At 44.2% G+C, this 20,000-nt stretch overlaps 1 protein-coding gene across 2 annotated transcripts in view; it reads left to right on the top strand.

Annotated features, from left to right (window-relative positions):
* The first annotated feature begins 603 nt into the window (after positions 1-603).
* Positions 604-20,000, top strand: part of esyt2b (extended synaptotagmin-like protein 2b) — a 101,268-nt gene continuing 81,871 nt past the window's right edge. Inside the window, exon 1 of one of the 2 annotated variants that reach the window (XM_037531260.1) lies at positions 604-1,287. In XM_037531260.1, the coding sequence (XP_037387157.1) occupies positions 997-1,287 (291 nt within the window). In that variant the 5' untranslated portion in view covers positions 604-996. The remainder of the gene's footprint in view (positions 1,288-20,000) is intronic. The other variant, XM_037531257.1, reaches the window with a different exon arrangement.

The following is a 20,000-nucleotide window of genomic DNA, read 5'->3' on the forward strand; positions in this document are numbered from 1 at the left end:
CCAGGTGGCGCCTCAGCCCGGAGTTCAGCGGTTACTGTGAGGTTCCACTCACTCGGTTCCACACGCAGGGCTGCGCAGACGCAGACGTCCAGCCCAGCCTCCTGTTGGAGCAACCACCAGAGACCCCCAGATGGAGCAACCACCAGAGACCCCCAGGTGGAGCAACCACCAGAGACCCCCAGATGGAGCAACCACCAGAGACCCCCAGGTGGAACAACCACCAGAGACCCCCAGATGGAGCAACCACCAGAGACCCCCAGATGGAGCAACCAGCAGAGACCCCCTGTTGGAGCAACCAGCAGAGACCCCCTGTTGGAGCAACCAGCAGAGACTCCGTGCTGGAACAGCCACCAGAGACCCCCTGTTGTAGCAAACAGCAGAGACCCCCTGTTGGAGCAACCACCAGAGACCCCCTGTTGGAGCAACCAGCAGAGACCCCCTGCTGGAGCAACCAGCACTGACCGGCGTGGCCAGGGGGCGCTCACAGAGCAGAGCTTCTCAGTTAGCCAGATGAGTTACTCCCCTCCGCCCCCCCCACCCCCCCCCCCCCCCCCTCCCCTCCCTGTGGACAGCCCCAACCCCCCCCTGGGGTGACAGAACGCTTCCGAAGGGCAACACCAGAGCGCGGAACAAAGCTGGCCCCGCCCCTGCACTCCGGACCAATGAGAATCCGCTGTGAGAAGGAGGCGGGGCTCCGCCGGGCTCCGAGGACGGTCAGAGTCAGAGCGCTTCAGCCGCGGCGCGAGACCGTCGCGAGCGAGACCGGTCGCTCCGTAAAGACCGCCTTATGATCGCTGTCTCTACTATTATCACTAATATCGCTGTTAATATCCCGTAGGCTGGACCACCGCGGCAGGATGGGCTGAGCTCGCACGCGCGCGCTGGATTACCCTCGTCATTTCTGTGACGGCGAGCGTCGCGAGACTGTCAGGATGGGCTGCCGCGCGCGCTGAGCCCCTAATTAAAGCTTGTTGAAAACTCGCGAAGTGCGACCGCATGGCTGAGCGCGCGGCCGCAGGCGCGAGCGCGCCCGGGCCGGCCAGCAGGTGCTGGTCTCGCGCCGCAGGTGAGGTGGCGCACGTGTGGTCGCACCTGGCCCGCACGCTCGTGCTCGTGTTCCCGGTGTACGCGCTCGGGTACCTGGAGCTGAGCGCGTGCTGGCTGCTGCTGGGGCTCGCGCTGCTCTTCATGTGGAGGAGGAGGAGGAGAGCGCGCAGGAGCGAGCGAGCGCGGCGCGAGGCGGAGGGCGGAGAGCGCGCGGAGGAGCACTGCGAGCTGCCCGCCTGGGTGAGTTCCCGCGAGGCTGTTCGAATTTGCCCGTTCCACCTTAAATGACACCATTTAAGGTGGACCGGGCGAATTCGAACAAGAGGCTGATTGCAAGTTTCCCTCGCTATTCTATGAAGTGACGCTTTAAAAAGTTGGTTCTTTAAGGGTTCCTTAGTGAAGGCAGTGGTTCTGTTTACAGCCATGACGTCTATATAGAACCACGGCACGCCTAAATGCTTTGGTTGATGGTGAATGTGTCGTAGAGGTTCTATATAGAACCAGACCGGGTTCTTCTGTGACGATGCCGTGGTTGTGACAGCAGCAGAACCCTCCCTGGTGCTATGAAGAGCCGTTTACAACACATTGATCTGAAGAACCCTTGTACCATTCAAAGAATCGTTTGAACATGCAAATGAATGGAATAGCACTGCTGGGTCTGATCCACTCGCACCAGCGCAACACACACCACCACCACCACGTCAGTGTTACTGCAGTGCTGAGAATGACCCACCACCCAAATAGTACCTGCTCTGTGAGGGTCCATGGGGGTCCTGACCACTGAAGAACAGGGTAACAGAGTATCAGAGAAACAGATGGACTACAGTCTGTAACTGTAGAACTACAGAGTGCAGCTATACAGTCAGTGGAGCTGATAAGATGGACAGTGAGTGTAGAGACGAGGAGGTGGTCAGGATGTTTTGCCTGGTCGTATGTGGTCAAACGAAAGTGGCTGTGGGTGGTGACAGTGGGCCTGGACCTTTGGACCCTGTTGTAGCTGATGGACCCAACTGTACTGCTCAGTATCAGTTATGAACATTAGGAAAACCAGTTGTCTGTGACTGAATTCCGCTGGTGGGCGAATCTTTAGAAGGAAACTAGTGACCACTGACATCCTACAGCAGTTCCTGACCCTGCCTTTGGTCAGAGCTTGGCACTGACCCATGCTATATTTGGATCGTGCAGGAGATCAAATTCTCAGTTTCGCTTTTGAAACCTGTGGAATGAATCGGAGATTAAAGCGCTAGAGTGCAGAATAAATCAGGGGACATAAAGACGTCTGTTTAAAGGACGGTTCTTAATCAAAATCACTGCAGGACGTGGAGGGAGATGCATTGGAGCCACGTTATCCCAATACAGCTTAAACTCCTCCCACCACACATAACCCCCCCCCAATACAGCTTAAACTCCTCCCACCACACCCAAACCCCTCCTAATACAGCTGAAACTCCTCCCACCACACCTAAACCCCTCCTAATACAGCTGAAACTCCTCCCACCACACCTAAACCCCTCCTAATACAGCATAAACCCCTCCCACCACACCCAAACCCCTCCTAATACAGCTGAAACTCCTCCCAGCACACCTAATACTCCTCCTAATGCAACCATAACTCCTCCCAGCACACCCCAAACTCCTCCTAATACACCCATAACTCCTCCCAGCACATCCAGACCCCTCCTAATGCAACTTTAACTCCTCCCAGCACATCCAGACCCCTTCTAATACAACCATAACTCCTCCCAGCACAGCCCAAACCCCTTCTAATACACCCATAACTCCTCCCAACACAGCCCAAACCCCTCCTAATGCCACTATAACTCCTCCCACCACACCCAGACCCCTCCCAATGCCACTATAACTCCTCCCAGCACATCCAGACCCCTCCTAATGCAACTACAACTCCTCCCAGTACACCCAAACCCCTCCTAATGCAACTTTAACTCCTCCCAGCACATCCAGACCCCTCCTAATGCAACTTGAACTCCTCCCAGTACACCCAAACCCCTCCTAATGCAACTTGAACTCCTCCCAGTACACCCAAACCCCTCCTAATGCAACTTTAACTCCTCCCAGCACATCCAGACCCCTCCTAATGCAACTTTAACTCCTCCCAGCACATCCAGACCCCTCCTAATGCAACTACAACTCCTCCCAGTACACCCCAAACTCCTGCCTGTTATTTCCCAGTTCCCAGTGCTCAGTAAGTTTCTCTACAGTGATCCATTTCATATGAAACTCTGAACGACTTTGTGTACATCCCAAAGAATGAAGAATGGTTTGAAGCGAGTGTGAGATTGTTTGGTTGTGCCGTTTGCATGATGCTTTTTGGCTACATTAGCCTCTTAGCTCCACTGCTCACTTCAGACACCAAACACATACTGGAGGATCCACTCTATTTCAGGGGAAACGGTGTGGCTCACTCTCCATTTGGAGGGGAAAACCATGTCACAAAGGCTGCAGAGCCTAAAAAGATGCCTAAAATATGAGGCACAGCTCCAGAGGTCAGGGTGTACATGTACACAGTTGAGCTAAGAGTGAAGAACACTTTCCCCTCGTGATTTTCTCTGATTTTCCCGTCTTTAAAGCAGCTCGTCACAAAGCCATTCGAGAAACCATTTTTTATATAAAACAATACTTTTAAGAGGTTTAACTTATCAGGGCTCATATTTCACCTTTCAACATGGTATATTCACCTCCATTAAACTGCTTCTTTGGGTCGAGGCTCATCAGAGAGGAAGCATCTCAAGGCGTGAGAAGGCAAGTCACGCTAGTCGCTCACCATATTTTATTAATTTATTAATAATTTAGTTAATCAGGCAGTTCATAACTTCTCTCTGTCACTGGTGTTCTGTGTTTTACATTTATATTCATGGCATTTTGGCTGACGCTCTGATCCAGAGCGACTTACAATTTGATCATTTTTACACAAGTAGGTTGGATAGTGTAGTGGGTAACATCTCTGCCTTGTAGACTGGGGTTCAATCCCCACCTGGGTAAGCCCCCTACACTATACCAATAAGAGTCCTTTGGCAAGACTCCTAACACCACCTTGGCCCCCCCTGTGTAAAATGATCAAATTGTAAGTCGCTCTGGAAAAGAGCGTCTGCCAAATGCTCTAAATGTAGGTGAAGGTGGTGTTAGGAGTCTTGCCCAAGGACCCTTATTGGTATAGTGCAGGGTATTGACCCAGGTGGGGGATTGAACCCCAGCCTACAGCGTAGAAGGTAGAGGTGTTAACCACTACGCTATCCAACCGTTTTAATGAGTGTATAATAAAATATTGCTAAAATAACGTCAAAATGTCATTTTTATTACTGATTTTAAATATTTACACAAGAGCCCCTGACCAGCCAACGAGCCAGCCAGTCGACAGAATGCTCAGTTTTATCCAGAACGTCAGTGGAGTCGCCGTCACTGGTGTCACACCATATTCATACAACACCAGTGACGGCGACTCCACTGACGTTCTGGATAAAACTGAGCGTTCTGTAGACTGGCTGGCTCATTGGCTGGTCAGGTGCTCTTGTGCAACTGTTTGTATTTAAGCTGTCCTCTCTGCATGTATAATAGGAGATGTTAACGGACGCATTAAGATTATTTAGTTATGGGGTGAATTGGATATGAATATGGATTTTGTTTCAAACCTATCCACCGGAATTCCCACTCCAAACGGAAAACGACCCGTGTACATTCAATTTGCCAAACTGTTAGTCCCTGCCTGCATGAGCCCTCTGTTCCTGGAACAGACCCCCCTTCCTCCCAGTAACCTCACTGTCCACGCTACGTCAGCTGCAGACCGTGGCAGCTGGTCAGTGTTGTGCTGACCCTGGTGAGGGACATATCTTACATTTCTGTGTCACTGTAGGTTTCACTTGAGTTTAATTCTGATTAGGTGTCCATTTCAACCACGCAACGGTCAGAGGAGCGGAATTCCAGACTGAAACACAACGGAGGCTGATAACTGATCAGTGCATGTGCACAGTGACCCTCATAAGGCTGTTTCAGGGTCAGTTTTGACCTGCGTGATGTACACTTTTAAAACAGATGTCTCCTGCTAGAGACACTCAAGGTAAAATATCACTCCAGTAAAAGTAGAAGTTCCTCCCTTTAGACCTCCACTTGAGTAAAAGTACTAAAGTATTTCCCTTCAAATGTACTTAAGTATAAAGTAAAAGTACTAAAAGAGTAATTCTGGCTCTGATCTGGTCCTGTTATCATTTTTATAACCAGACTGGCTTCATGAACTCATTTCAGGTGAAACTCCTCCAGCGTCTCTCTTGGTAAACCAGTCTTTTAATAGAACGTCATTAATTAGTGACGCTGACGTCTATTAAAATGATCAGAAGCACAAAACACTGAAGGTAAACAGTTTCCATCAGGGAGAACCGAGTGGCTCTGAAATCACTTTTTACACACAAGCAAAGTTTCAGTTTCAGATTTATTTACAACTTAGTTCCAAGTTTAAGTTGAATAAAAACTGGCTTTAAACTCAGGATCACAGATGAGCTCCTTTACTATGTTGATCTGTAGGCGTCTGTTCATAAACATAAACCAGCCCAAACTCATTTACTATAAAATGAAATGGTGTTTGTAGAAATTCAGAAAAAAGCTTTGCGCTTCTTTCGTTTTGACATGTTACGTTTTTATACACACAGAAACCAAAAGGAACAACAGATTTCTCAAAATGTAGGAGGAAAAAGTCGGATATTAGACTCTGAAATGTAGTGGAGTGAAAGGAAAAAGTCGCCCAGAACGGAGAAACTTCAGTATAGATACACCAAAAATACTAAAGTACAGAAACTAATTACATTTACTCAGTTACTCAGTTACTCAGATACTCAGATACTCAGTTACTCAGTTACTCAGTTACTGTCCAGCACTGCTATAGATAGTAGTTCTGTATAGAACTATAAAAACTCAAGTAACTGGATGCTTCAGTGTGAAATGGTTTCAGATTGACAGAGAATATGTTGTATATGGTCCAGTATAATAATTTTTCATAATTGGGTCTGTACAGCACTAAAAATGGTTCTGCTATTGTTACAATGTCAAGCTTATATGTTTCACCCCCCCTCCTGCTCCCACCTATCATAGAGAGGAAGCACTTAGCTAGCTCAGAGACCCTCCCTGGTACTGTGTTTCAATCACAGGTATGTTCTTGGTTCGGATGGAAAATGGCTTATGGATTTACATTCACTGTGAGGGCAGCAGTGACCGCCGTAAAGGCTGTTCTGTGCATCATAAATATGACTTGGCACTGGTTTAGCTGAGTTGCTAAATTTGGGGTACATCCCCAAAAACCTTAGTCCTGCTGTCACTGAAGTTGCTTTGACTGTTGGTTTCCAAGGTTAAGCATTAATGCAGGTTTAATTCTGGTCACCATAGATGTCCCAACTGCTATACACCAATCAGGCATAGCGTTATGACCACCTCCTTGTGCTGGTCTGAGTGCATCAGACACAGCAGTGCTGCTGGAGTGTTTAAACACCTCAGAGTCACTGCTGGACTGAGAATAGTCCACCAACCAGGAATATCCAGCCAACAGTGTCCTGTGACCACTGATGAAGGACTAGAGGATGACCAACACAAACTGTGCAGCAGCAGATGAGCTGTCGTCTCTGACTTTACATCTACAAGGTGGACCGACGAGGTAGGAGTGTCTAACAGAGTGGACAGTGAGTGGACACAGTGTTTAGATCAGATCGTATTGGGGTGTCTCTGGTTGTGAGAACCATTTGTTGTATCACAAACCCAGTGAGCAGCTGGATGGCAGTAAGAAAACAATCCGTGTGTCATGTTTCTTATCAGTGTTAGGAATAGTTGCCAAAAAGGCAGAGAGCAAATATTTGAAATGCAGTTCCATCAGTTGGGACATCTGAGTATAGGTCAGCTGAACTGGGTCAAAACTCACAGCTACATTCAAGCCAAACAAAATAAAGCTGCAACTAGGGATGAAGAACAAGGGCTGCATGTGTCTGAGTCACATAAACTGCAGTAGTTTCTAAAAAAAGCCCTGAACGACAGTGTGAAGGTGAAGAAGGTGAAGACAGTGTGAAGGTGAAGAAGGTGAAGACAGTGTGAAGGTTAAGAAGGTGAAGACAGTGTGAAGGTGAAGAAGGTGAAGACAGTGTGAAGGTGAAGATGGTGAAGACAGTGTGAAGGTGAAGAAGGTGAAGATAGTGTGAAGGTGAAGATGGTGAAGACAGTGTGAAGATGAAGAAGGTGAAGATAGTGTGAAGGTGAAGATGGTGAAGACAGTGTGAAGATGAAGAAGGTGAAGACAGTGTGAAGGTGAAGATGGTGAAGACAGTGTGAAGATGAAGAAGGTGAAGATAGTGTGAAGGTGAAGATGGTGAAGACAGTGTGAAGGTGAAGATGGTGAAGACAGTGTGAAGGTGAAGATGGGAAGATAGTGTGAAGGTGAAGATGGTGAAGACAGTGTGAAGATGAAGAAGGTGAAGATAGTGTGAAGGTGAAGATGGTGAAGACAGTGTGAAGGTGAAGATGGTGAAGACAGTGTGAAGGTGAAGATGGGAAGACAGTGTGAAGATGAAGAAGGTGAAGATAGTGTGAAGGTGAAGATGGTGAAGACAGTGTGAAGGTGAAGATGGGAAGAGAGGAGATGGCTCTGGTTTTTCAGTTTGTGGTGTATGGCTAAGATATGGGTGTCATGCCTCCCCTGTGTTTTGGCCTGTGATCTGAGGACCTTTGCCAGTGAGGTACGCCCAGTGAAGAAAGTGGTCCCAGTTTAGTTTACTGGGGCAGTGTCAGCTTGTTGGATACTTTCTCACCTTTATGGGTAATAGAGTAATCCAGTGATTTCCAGTTACATTCCCAATGACCCAATTTAGTGTCCAGATCCAAATTCAGTTTCAGCTCCTTGTGAATAAGACTTAGTAGTAGTGGGGATCCCAGGGAGACTTTGGAGACTTTGGGGACCACCTGGATCTTTTGGGGGCCCACTGAGGTCTGTTGGGAACAATGCCATTTTAACTCTGAGAGATGCAAATTTTGGTACTGATGACTGTTGAAGACTTGGTGCAGTTGGAGACTGTTGTGAATCATTAGGCACTAGTGGGGCAGTTGGAGACTGTTGGAGACTGTTGTGAATGATTGGGCACTAGTGGGGCAGTTGGAGACTGTTGGAGACTGTTGTGAATGATTAGGCACTAGTGGGGCAGTTGGAAACTGTTGGAGACTGTTGTGAATGATTGGGCACTAGTGGGGCAGTTGGAGACTGTTGTGAATGATTGGGCACTAGTGGGGCAGTTGGAAACTGTTGGAGACTGTTGTGAATGATTAGGCACTAGTGGGGCAGTTGGAGACTGTTGGAGACTGTTGTGAATGATTGGGCACTAGTGGAGAAGTTGGAGACTGTTGGGGACTGTTGTGAATGATTAGGCACTAGTGGGGCAGTTGGAGACTGTTGGAGACTGTTGTGAATGATTAGGCACTAGTGGGGCAGTTGGAGACTGTTGGAGACTGTTGTGAATGATTGGGCACTAGTGGGGCAGTTGGAGACTGTTGGAGACTGTTGTGAATGATTGGGCACTAGTGGGGCAGTTGGAGACTGTTGGAGACTGTTGTGAATGATTGGGCACTAGTGGGGCAGTTGGAAACTGTTGGAGACTGTTGTGAATGATTAGGCACTAGTGGGGCAGTTGGAGACTGTTGGAGACTGTTGTGAATGATTGGGCACTAGTGGAGAAGTTGGAGACTGTTGGGGACTGTTGTGAATGATTAGGCACTAGTGGGGCAGTTAGAGACTGTTGGAGACTGTTGTGAATGATTAGGCACTAGTGGGGCAGTTGGAGACTGTTGGAGACTGTTGTGAATGATTGGGCACTACTGGGGCAGTTGGAAACTGTTGGAGACTGTTGTGAATGATTGGGCACTACTGGGGCAGTTGGAAACTGTTGGAGACTGTTGTGAATGATTGGGCACTAGTGGGGCAGTTGGAGACTGTTGGAGACTGTTGTGAATGATTGGGCACTAGTGGAGAAGTTGGAGACTGTTGGAGACTGTTGTGAATGATTGGGCACTAGTGGAGAAGTTGGAGACTGTTGGAGACTGTTGTGAATGATTGGGCACTAGTGGGGCAGTTGGAGACTGTTGGGGACTGTTGTGAATGATTAGGCACTAGTGGGGCAGTTGGAGACTGTTGGAGACTGTTGTGAATGATTGGGCACTAGTGGGGCAGTTGGAGACTGTTGGAGACTGTTGTGAATGATTGGGCACTAGTGGGGCAGTTGGAGACTGTTGGAGACTGTTGTGAATGATTGGGCACTAGTGGGGCAGTTGGAAACTGTTGGAGACTGTTGTGAATGATTGGGCACTAGTGGGGCAGTTGGAAACTGTTGGAGACTGTTGTGAATGATTGGGCACTAGTGGGGCAGTTGGAAACTGTTGGGGACTGTTGTGAATGATTGGGCACTAGTGGGGCAGTTGGGGACTGTTGGGGACTGTTGTGAATTTTGTGAACTATTAAAAATGCACTGTTTTCAAACAATTAGAGACTCACTGTTTGTGACTGGTTACTGGGGACTTCAAACCTATGAAATAAGGGTAGTTCCACTCAAAAATTGGGACCATTATCTAAAGTACTATGGTCCCAATAGCATATTAACTGATACAAGATCCATTACCTTGTTTATCTTAGTGCTTTGCAGTTCCTGAACAGTCCAGCTGAGCCAGAATAAAGCTTTGCACCAAGCCCAAAGCTGTCACTATGATCATAAAGCAGAGGCAGGACCACTGTGACGTGACTCAGTCTATGTTTGGATCCATGCTGATCCCCTGGTTTTCACTGGTGACCAGAGAGGCTCTGTGCTGTCCTTTCATCCGAGAAGGTGACCACCGTTTACATGGAACAACACGTGGCCCTGCTTAATTTTCACCCTATTTTAATCTCCAATACTTCGACATTGTCTGCTGCCAGTAGAGCTGAAGCTTCATGACAAAATCTGATACCACCTTAGAATAAGAACACGCTCATAAAGGGTTTATGAATGGTTTAAAATGAGTGTATTATACACACCTCAAAAATCATTAATAAGCAGCTATAACACAAACAAAAAGGGCAACAGTGACCTGTTGTTTGCCTAATAGTGGTCCTATATTCATGAACCCACATTGCTGATCTTACTTTCTCCATCAGTCGGCATCAACCCTGTTTAAACTGGTATTCATATTTATTATTTTTATTAATGGCTTATTAATGATGTTAAGGTGATTATGGTCTGATTATAACCTTTAATATACTATGTTATAATGTTAGTCTTATTCTAAAGTGGTACCAAAAGTCTTGATGATGGGCTGATGACGTGCAAGTTCCTTTTATAGTTATGATCCAACAGAGTAACTGATCTACGGCGACCAAATCACAGCTGTGACGATCTACGGCGACCAAATCACAGCTGTGACGATCTACGGCGACCAAATCACAGCTGTGACGATCTACGGCGACCAAATCACAGCTGTGATGATCTACGGCGACCAAATCACAGCTGTGATGATCTACGGCGACCAAATCACAGCTGTGACGATCTACGGCGACCAAATCACAGCTGTGACGATCTACGGCGACCAAATCACAGCTGTGACGATCTACGGCGACCAAATCACAGCTGTGATGATCTACGGCGACCAAATCACAGCTGTGACGATCTACGGCGACCAAATCACAGCTGTGATGATCTACGGCGACCAAATCACAGCTGCGATCTACGGCAACCAAATCACAGCTGTGATGATCTACGGCGACCAAATCACAGCTGTGACGATCTATGGCGACCAAATCACAGCTGTGACGATCTACGGCGACCAAATCACAGCTGTGATGATCTACGGCGACCAAATCACAGCTGTGACGATCTACGGCGACCAAATCACAGCTGTGACGATCTACGGCGACCAAATCACAGCTGTGATGATCCTAGCTTATGAGAGACCAGATATACTGGCCATAAAAGGTTTGGGGAGACCTAATGTGGCATGCGCCCGCCCCCGGGCCCCGACGATGACTGCCAAGTGAGCCAACAGAAAGGCGGGGCCCGATGCACTATGGCAAGGAAGCCAGGGAGAGAGCCGCAAAGGGTGGAGGGGGTGGAGCGCAAGAGAGAGTGAAGCCTATCGTGCTCTCCTGGACTCCCGTCCATGGATGATTGTAGCATCACCAGGGTTCAAACTCATGGTGGTGGGGCCAACTTTTAGACGTTTGCCCAAAGGAGACACTTTGGTATGAACATGAGGCTGAGAGCTGAAGATAAATATGAAGGAAACTCCTGATAGAGATTGTATCTGATGACTTGAAGGTGTTCAAGCAAATGAAGGTGTGTTACCGACAGAGAATTGCGTCTTGGTTTCAGTCTGATAGATGCACAGGCTCTGTTCTCTCACAGCTTTCTTGCGGCGCATCCTGCAGGCAGCAGTGATTTATCAGCTTATTGTACTGTAATTCACAGCGCCGGGCAGACTGAGCTCCAGCCCATTCGTCTGCAGGGAAGGATCTCTTTGAGAGTGATGGCTCGCTTTTTCAGCCCCTCTCGGCGGCCTGAGCGCTCAGAGTGTGGTAGAAGCTTTAGAGACAGAGATGGACCTGAGCTGAAGGCTTCTCTGAAAGATGATTGATTTCATTGTTTTGACTGGAAAATGAAATGTCAGGCACGTCTGATGAAAAGAGCCAGTGTGAAGCAGAGCAGACCAGACTGCTAACTCGTCCTGTCTGCTGACTCACAGGATGAGGTCGCAGGTCATGGTGATTTTGGGGGCAGTGTTGTTACGACACCGTCGCATGAGATGCAGATGTACAGTCGTCTGCTGGGTGAGAGAAGTGAGTCTGCCTTTTGTGTCCACACCACATTCATTCTGAGTGGGTTTTCTCCGTCCTGAGGCGGCGAATAAGCTTCATTTTAAGCGAATTCTGCTGGTTTATCTAACCTAGTGGTTAATTCGGTGGTTGAGATGTAAACAGAGACAATCAGAGTGGTTTGAGCTGTAAAATGGTTCATTTTAGAGAAGCTCAGGTTTCTTTACACGGGTGGTGGTAGGAACCAGGAAGATGTGGCCGGTTGTGGTGATTTGGGGGGCACTGTTGTTAAGACACTGTGGCAAGAGTTGCAGCGGTTAGTCTTCTGCCGTGCAGTAAAGGGTAGTCTGTGTTTTATGTCCTTTGACAGCCCCCAACACATTCGCTGTGAGAGATTTCTCAGTCCGGAGGTGCCGAATGAGCTCGTCAATGGGAATTCCACTGATTTATCAGAATTCAGTGGTTCAGTGGTTCAATGGTTTGGATGTAAACGGAGTCATTCAGGGCGGTTTGGTGTGAAATGGTTGATTGTAAAGACTGAGACGTCTTTACAGTGGTGGTGATGGGAACCAGACGTCGCCAAGACTACAACACAGATATAGACACTTTATTTACCATCCAGAACCACCAGAGAACCTACACGAGTCTCCTGAGTTGTGTATGGAATGTTGATGATGGAAAAACAGTGGAAAATCTGGAAAAATAAGTCTTTCAAAGGTTCTTTAGTAAAGAAAATGGTTCTATAAAGAACCATGAACGCTTTGCATGATTTAAGCGTTTTTTCATCATGAAAGGATTCTTAAGAAAGTGCTGTAGATGGTTCTATAGAGCACCTTTTTAAAAAGGGTTCTACATTGCGCCAAAGAGGGTTCTGCTATTGTTACGATGTTACGTTTGTTACGATAGAAGAACCCTTTTAGGAGCTATATAGAACCTTTTCAAAAAAGGTTCTATACAGAGCCAACAACAGCACATTCTCCATTAATCTGGAGAACCCTTTCATGATGCAAAGAATCCTTCAATCATGCAAAAGGCTCTGTGAGGGTTCTATAGGAGACCCCTTTTGGGTGCTACATAGAACACTTTTCAGAAAAGGTTCTGTACAGAACCAACTACAGCACATTCTCCATTAATCTAGAGAACCCTTTCATGAGGCAAAGAATCCTTCAATCATGCAAAAGGCTCTGTGAGGGTTCTATAGGAGACCCCTTTTGGGTGCTACATAGAACACTTTTCAGAAAAGGTTCTGTACAGAACCAATTACAGCACATTCTCCATTAATGTGGAGAACGCTTTCACAACGCAAAGAACCCTTTAGTCATGCAGAGGGTTCGATTAGTGTTCAGGGTTCTTTCTAGAACCATTTCCTTTACTAAAGAACCCTTGAATTGAACCATCTTTTTAAGCATGTGCGTTCAGATCAGGTTCAGGTGTGTTGATACACAGAGATACACAGCCAGTTAGTGTCCAGCCAGAAGAGCTAATAACAGTAATGTTGTGTGTTACAGCACCTATTTAAAGAGGTACTGAGCTGTAAAGTATACGTCTCAGTGCTGGTGCAGCGATCAGAGCAGGGTAGGTGGTGTAAAAACACCCTGCATGGACCTCGCCACCAATAAGACCTTAAATAAATCTGTTTTAGACTTAAAACAACCTCAAAACTACCACAAAACAAGGCCTTAGACATCAGCCAGTGAGTTCATAACCATAAGGGAGGCATTAAACCCTTCTGACGTCTGGTTCCTATCACTTCATCCCAGAGCAATGTCTCAGACATCAGGGAGCGAATTCATAACCACGAGGAAGCCTTCAGAGGTGTTCAACTCTTCCGACGTCCGGTTCCTATCACCGCCACTGTGAGCAATTCTGACTTCAGTTTCTCTGGGACAGAGCGTTTCACACCAAACCGCTCTGGATGACGCTTTCAACATCTAATAATCAAAATATAACACTTTATTAACAACTTTACTGTCAGTTTTAATTAGAAAAAAGAAATAAATAATGAAAAAAAGTCATGATTTTATGTTTTCTGATGATCCATTTTATTTATCGAGTGGACCCGCTCCACTGAAACCGAACCGTGCCTCCCACCTAATCTGGAAAAACACAGCGACGAGAAGGTGAGAAGCGTCCAGACTGAGCGGTGGACCTCAGGAGAAGATTAGAGAGACTGATGGACTGTTAGCTCTACCCTCATCAGGTTACAGCACATTCCTGTCTAACTGCTTTATAATGAGGACATAACAAACACCACACGAGTGTCTATGGTCGTGTATCCTCAAGGTTAGAGCCTCACAGAGCAACTCTGTCAAAGTAAATAAACACAGAAAGACTCATTCATCTCCTGTATCTACTGCCGCCATAGAAACACCGTTGCCATGGTAACCTCAAACAGCCGCTGCCTTTTCCCCTCCTATTAGTCTCCACTGGAAACTCAGACAAACTGCCTCCGAGTGGCCAAACACAAACAATGGAGGGGTCAGTTTTCCAGCCAAAGTTTGGATTCTGGGTTTTAGTTTCCATGTCAAAAAAACCTGTTCTGAAGCCTGAAGGAATAAGAGAATTTCAAATCGGCGTCGAAAATCAATAAATGAGCGCTTGATATTGACCTTCAACTGACCACATCATCATTTCCTTTACTTTAAATGAGATTCTGCCGTTCTGGTGGCGTCTACAGTGCATGTCAGATTGTGTTGGTGTCTTTACACCCTTGAAAATGATGGTTCCTCAAGGGTTCTTTAGAGAAAATTGTTCTATATAGAATCAGGAACACTTAAAGAACCCTTTGCATCATTAACTGGTTCTTCAGATTGATGGAGAATGTGTTGTAGACGGTTCTATATAGAACCTTTTTGTAAAGGTCCACCTCCACCTTCACTGTCCCTCTGATCTGCTCATTTCTAATCTTGTCTCCAGCACAATATCATTAAATAACAAAAATCTCTTAATACTGACTAAACATTTACACTGAACGCTTTTGGTTGGTGGACTATTCTCAGTCCAGCAGCGATACTGAGGTGTTTAAATACTCCAGCAGCACTGCTGTGTCTGATCCACTCGTACCAGCGCAACACACAGTAACACGCCACCACTGTGTGAATACAGTGTTCTCACAGTGCTTTTTATGCATGTTATCTGGGGTGATGTCACATCGCCACACCGCTCCATTCGGTCCTGTTGGATTAAATCTCCTGCATTCTGTGTAATGTATCTCAGGAATACGACACTCACTCTTAAAAGCTGGTTTCAGACAGTTTGCACCTGTTTATCTGATCCTCCAAAGCCCTAATGGACCGTATGTCCTAAGGACTCATATGAGGCCATGGGAGTGCACCTGCAAGTAAGGTCATCAAAGGTCATCTGCTTTGGAAAGCCCCCGAACGGTCAGACTATGGCCTTATGCATTCTTAGTGCCTGTCAGTGAGATATTAATATTCCCAAAGCTTAACTCTTTGAGTTATGATTACACGTCTGATCTATTAATTATTATTTAAGTATAAGTGATACTTTTTAAATCCCACAAACGGGGAAATTCCACCTGCGCATTTAACCCATCCGTGAAGTGAAACACCACATACACACTAGTGAATACACACACACACTAGGGGGCAGTGAGCACACTTGCCCAGAGTGGTGGGCAGCCCTATCCACAGCGCCCGGGGAGCAGTTGGGGGTTAGGTGTCTTGCTCAAGGACACCTCAGTCATGGACTGTCAGTGCTGGGGATCGAACCGGCGACCTTCGGTCACAGGGCCGGTTCCCTGACCTCCAGCCCACTAGGAGGGCATTCATTCAAATTTCCCCATGCAACACGCAAAGAACCTTCAGCCTGATTAAAGGGTTCTATGCATCATTAAAGTGTTCTTCAGGCTGATGGAGAACGTGTAGGTTCTATATAGAATCTTTTGAAAAAGGGTTTTATATCACACCAAAAAGGGTTCTTCTATTGTTACAGGCTTGACATTGTACAAATACAAGAACCCTTATTGGTGCTATATAGATATATATATATTCAAAAAGGTTCTTTTTTTACACCAAAAGTAAAAAATATGGTTTTATACAGAACCAGGCACCCACTCAAAGAACCTATTGCACAATTTAGAGTTCTTTGCATCATAAAAAGGCTCTGAAGAATGTGCTGTAGAGGGTTCTGTATAGAACCTGGTTCTACATTTCACCAAAAAAGGTTCTTCTATTGTTGTCAAGCTTGTAACAATAGAAGATCCCTTCTTTGTTGCCATATAGAATCTTTTTAAAAAGGTTCTATACAGAACCATCTACAGTACATTTTCCATCAATCTGAAGAACCATTTAATGATCCAAAGAACTTTTTAAGCATGCAAAGGGATCTTTAAGTGTGCATGGTTCTACATATAGACGTTTTCTTTACAAAAGAACCCTCGAAGAACCGTCTTTGTTGGGGTGTGGACTGTAGGATAAGTTGTCTAGAAATGTGTGAAATAAACAAAATGATGGCATAAAAATTGAAAGTTGAAGTTCAGTTGAATTTTTTTCACTGGAGCTCAAATTGATGTCGGCAGGATTTGGTAGTAAACGGCGCCTGGCAGGCTCTCGACTGTCTGATGACCGGGTATGACATTAAGCTGTGTATGCTGTGGTGTAACATCTGCATATGTACAACTCTAATTAAACACGTTCTTGGCTGCTAAATGCAGACGGTGCTCGTCTGTGTGTGAGACTCATCTGATAAACTCAGATTTTGCTCCATCTGCTGCAGTGAGCAGTTTCCCTCCTGACAGTCAGGAGCAGCACAACAACGTCCCCCGCCTTACTAGTCTGTCTGCAGGAGCAAGGCTCCACGTTACTTCAGGAGGGGTGGGTGTGGCTAAACTGCTGTAGGTGGAATGGGCGAAACTGGTGTGTGTGTGTGTGTGTGTGTGTGTGTGTGTATGTGTGTGTGTGTGTGAGTGTGTAAGGCACAGTAACTAAAAACAGCCTTTCATTGTAAGGCATAAAGAGAGTATGTAAGTATGAATTATGACAATTATTTAGACGTTTATGATGAATAAAACCACGTAAAGCTAGTAAGTGACTTTATGAGCGGATTAGGGAGGAACTGAAGGAGAATGTAGGGCATGTGCTGTTTAAAGCCTCTCAGTCCTTCTGTTGCTGTGGTAAGAAGAGGCTACTGTCAGCTCAGCTTTATGTAAGTGCTCAGAGTGACAGAACAGAGAAAAAGAGTGTGTGTGTGTGTGTGTGTGTGTGTGTATCTACACACCAAATATGTGTTAGCAATCCATCATCTCCATCGGCCCCTCCCACTCTGCTGCCACGGTAATGCAGTCTAAGCAGATTTTGGCCATAATACTTTATCAGCTACAGGATTATATTCAGTGTTCTTTAGCTTATATACATTCAGAGCGTAGGAAAGTTAGTAAATGTCCATAAACCGAGAAAGAGTTCAGTTTATAAACGTCTGTAATGCAGGAAAGTGTTCAGTTTATAAATGTCTGTAATTCAGGAAAGTGTTCAGTTTATAAATGTCTGTAATTCAGGAAAGTGTTCAGTTTATAAATGTCTGTAATGCAGGAAAGTGTTCAGTTTATAAATGTCTGTAATTCAGGAAAGTGTTCAGTTTATAAATGTCTGTAATTCAGGAAAGTGTTCAGTTTATAAATGTCTGTAATGCAGGAAAGTGTTCAGTTTATAAACGTCTGTAATGCAGGAAAGTGTTCAGTTTATAAATGTCTGTAATGCAGGAAAGTGTTCAGTTTATAAATGTCTGTAATGCAGGAAAGTGTTCAGTTTATAAATATCTGTAAATCAGGAAAGCGTTCAGTTTATAAATGTCTGTAAATCAGGAAAGTGTTCAGTTTATAAATATCTGTAATTCAGGAAAGTGTTCAGTTTATAAATGTCTGTAATTCAGGAAAGTGTTCAGTTTATAAATGTCTGTAATGCAGGAAAGTGTTCAGTTTATAAATGTCTGTAATTCAGGAAAGAGTTCAGTTTATAAATATCTGTAATTCAGGAAAGTGTTCAGTTTATAATGTCTGTAATTCAGGAAAGTGTTCAGTTTATAAATGTCTGTAATGCAGGAAAGTGTTCAGTTTATAAATGTCTGTAATGCAGGAAAGTGTTCAGTTTATAAATATCTGTAAATCAGGAAAGCGTTCAGTTTATAAATGTCTGTAAATCAGGAAAGTGTTCAGTTTATAAATGTCTGTAAATCAGGAAAGCGTTCAGTTTATAAATGTCTGTAATGCAGGAAAGTGTTCAGTTTATAAATGTCTGTAATTCAGGAAAGTGTTCAGTTTATAAATGTCTGTAATTCAGGAAAGCGTTCAGTTTATAAATGTCTGTAATGCAGGAAAGCGTTCAGTTTATAAATGTCTGTAATTCAGGAAAGTGTTCAGTTTATAAATGTCTGTAATGCAGGAAAGTGTTCAGTTTATAAATATCTGTAATTCAGGAAAGTGTTCAGTTTATAAATGTCTGTAATGCAGGAAAGTGTTCAGTTTATAAATGTCTGTAATTCAGGAAAGCGTTCAGTTTATAAATGTCTGTAATGCAGGAAAGTGTTCAGTTTATAAATGTCTGTAATTCAGGAAAGTGTTCAGCTTATAAATGTCTGTAATTCAGGAAAGTGTTCAGTTTATAAATGTCTGTAATTCAGGAAAGCGTTCAGTTTATAAATGTCTGTAATTCAGGAAAGTGTTCAGTTTATAAATGTCTGTAATGCAGGAAAGTGTTCAGTTTATAAATGTCTGTAATTCAGGAAAGTGTTCAGTTTATAAATGTCTGTAATTCAGGAAAGTGTTCAGTTTATAAATGTCTGTAAATCAGGAAAGTGTTCAGTTTATAAATGTCTGTAATTCAGGAAAGTGTTCAGTTTATAAATGTCTGTAATGCAGGAAAGTGTTCAGTTTATAAATGTCTGTAATGCAGGAAAGTGTTCAGTTTATAAATGTCTGTAATTCATGAAAGTGTTCAGTTTATAAATATCTGTAAATCAGGAAAGTGTTCAGTTTATAAATGTCTGTAATGCAGGAAAGTGTTCAGTTTATAAATGTCTGTAATTCAGGAAATTGTTCAGTTTATAAATATCTGTAATTCAGGAAAGTGTTCAGTTTATAAATGTCTGTAAATCAGGAAAGTGTTCAGTTTATAAATGTCTGTAATTCAGGAAAGTGTTCAGTTTATAAATGTCTGTAATGCAGGAAAGTGTTCAGTTTATAAATGTCTGTAATTCAGGAAAGTGTTCAGTTTATAAATGTCTGTAATGCAGGAAAGTGTTCAGTTTATAAATGTCTGTAATTCAGGAAAGTGTTCAGTTTATAAATGTCTGTAATTCAGGAAAGTGTTCAGCTTATAAATGTCTGTAAATCAGGAAAGTGTTCAGTTTATAAATGTCTGTAATTCAGGAAAGTGTTCAGTTTATAAATGTCTGTAATGCAGGAAAGTGTTCAGTTTATAAATGTCTGTAATGCAGGAAAGTGTTCAGTTTATAAATGTCTGTAATTCATGAAAGTGTTCAGTTTATAAATATCTGTAAATCAGGAAAGTGTTCAGTTTATAAATGTCTGTAATGCAGGAAAGTGTTCAGTTTATAAATGTCTGTAATTCAGGAAATTGTTCAGTTTATAAATGTCTGTAATGCAGGAAAGTGTTCAGTTTATAAATGTCTGTAATGCAGGAAAGTGTTCAGTTTATAAATGTCTGTAATGCAGGAAAGAGTTCAGTTTATAAATATCTGTAATTCAGGAAAGTGTTCAGTTTATAATGTCTGTAATTCAGGAAAGTGTTCAGTTTATAAATATCTGTAATGCAGGAAAGTGTTCAGTTTATAAACGTCTGTAATTCAGGAAAGTGTTCAGTTTATAAATGTCTGTAATTCAGGAAAGTGTTCAGTTTATAAATGTCTGTAATGCAGGAAAGTGTTCAGTTTATAAATGTCTGTAATGCAGGAAAGCGTTCAGTTTATAAATGTCTGTAAATCAGGAAAGCGTTCAGTTTATAAATGTCTGTAAATCAGGAAAGCGTTCAGTTTATAAATGTCTGTAATGCAGGAAAGTGTTCAGTTTATAAATGTCTGTAATGCAGGAAAGCGTTCAGTTTATAAATGTCTGTAATTCAGGAAAGCGTTCAGTTTATAAATGTCTGTAATTTAGGAAAGCGTTCAG

Source organism: Pygocentrus nattereri, chromosome 2, assembly GCF_015220715.1.
Source record: "Pygocentrus nattereri isolate fPygNat1 chromosome 2, fPygNat1.pri, whole genome shotgun sequence".
In the NCBI taxonomy this organism is placed as follows: domain Eukaryota; kingdom Metazoa; phylum Chordata; class Actinopteri; order Characiformes; family Serrasalmidae; genus Pygocentrus; species Pygocentrus nattereri.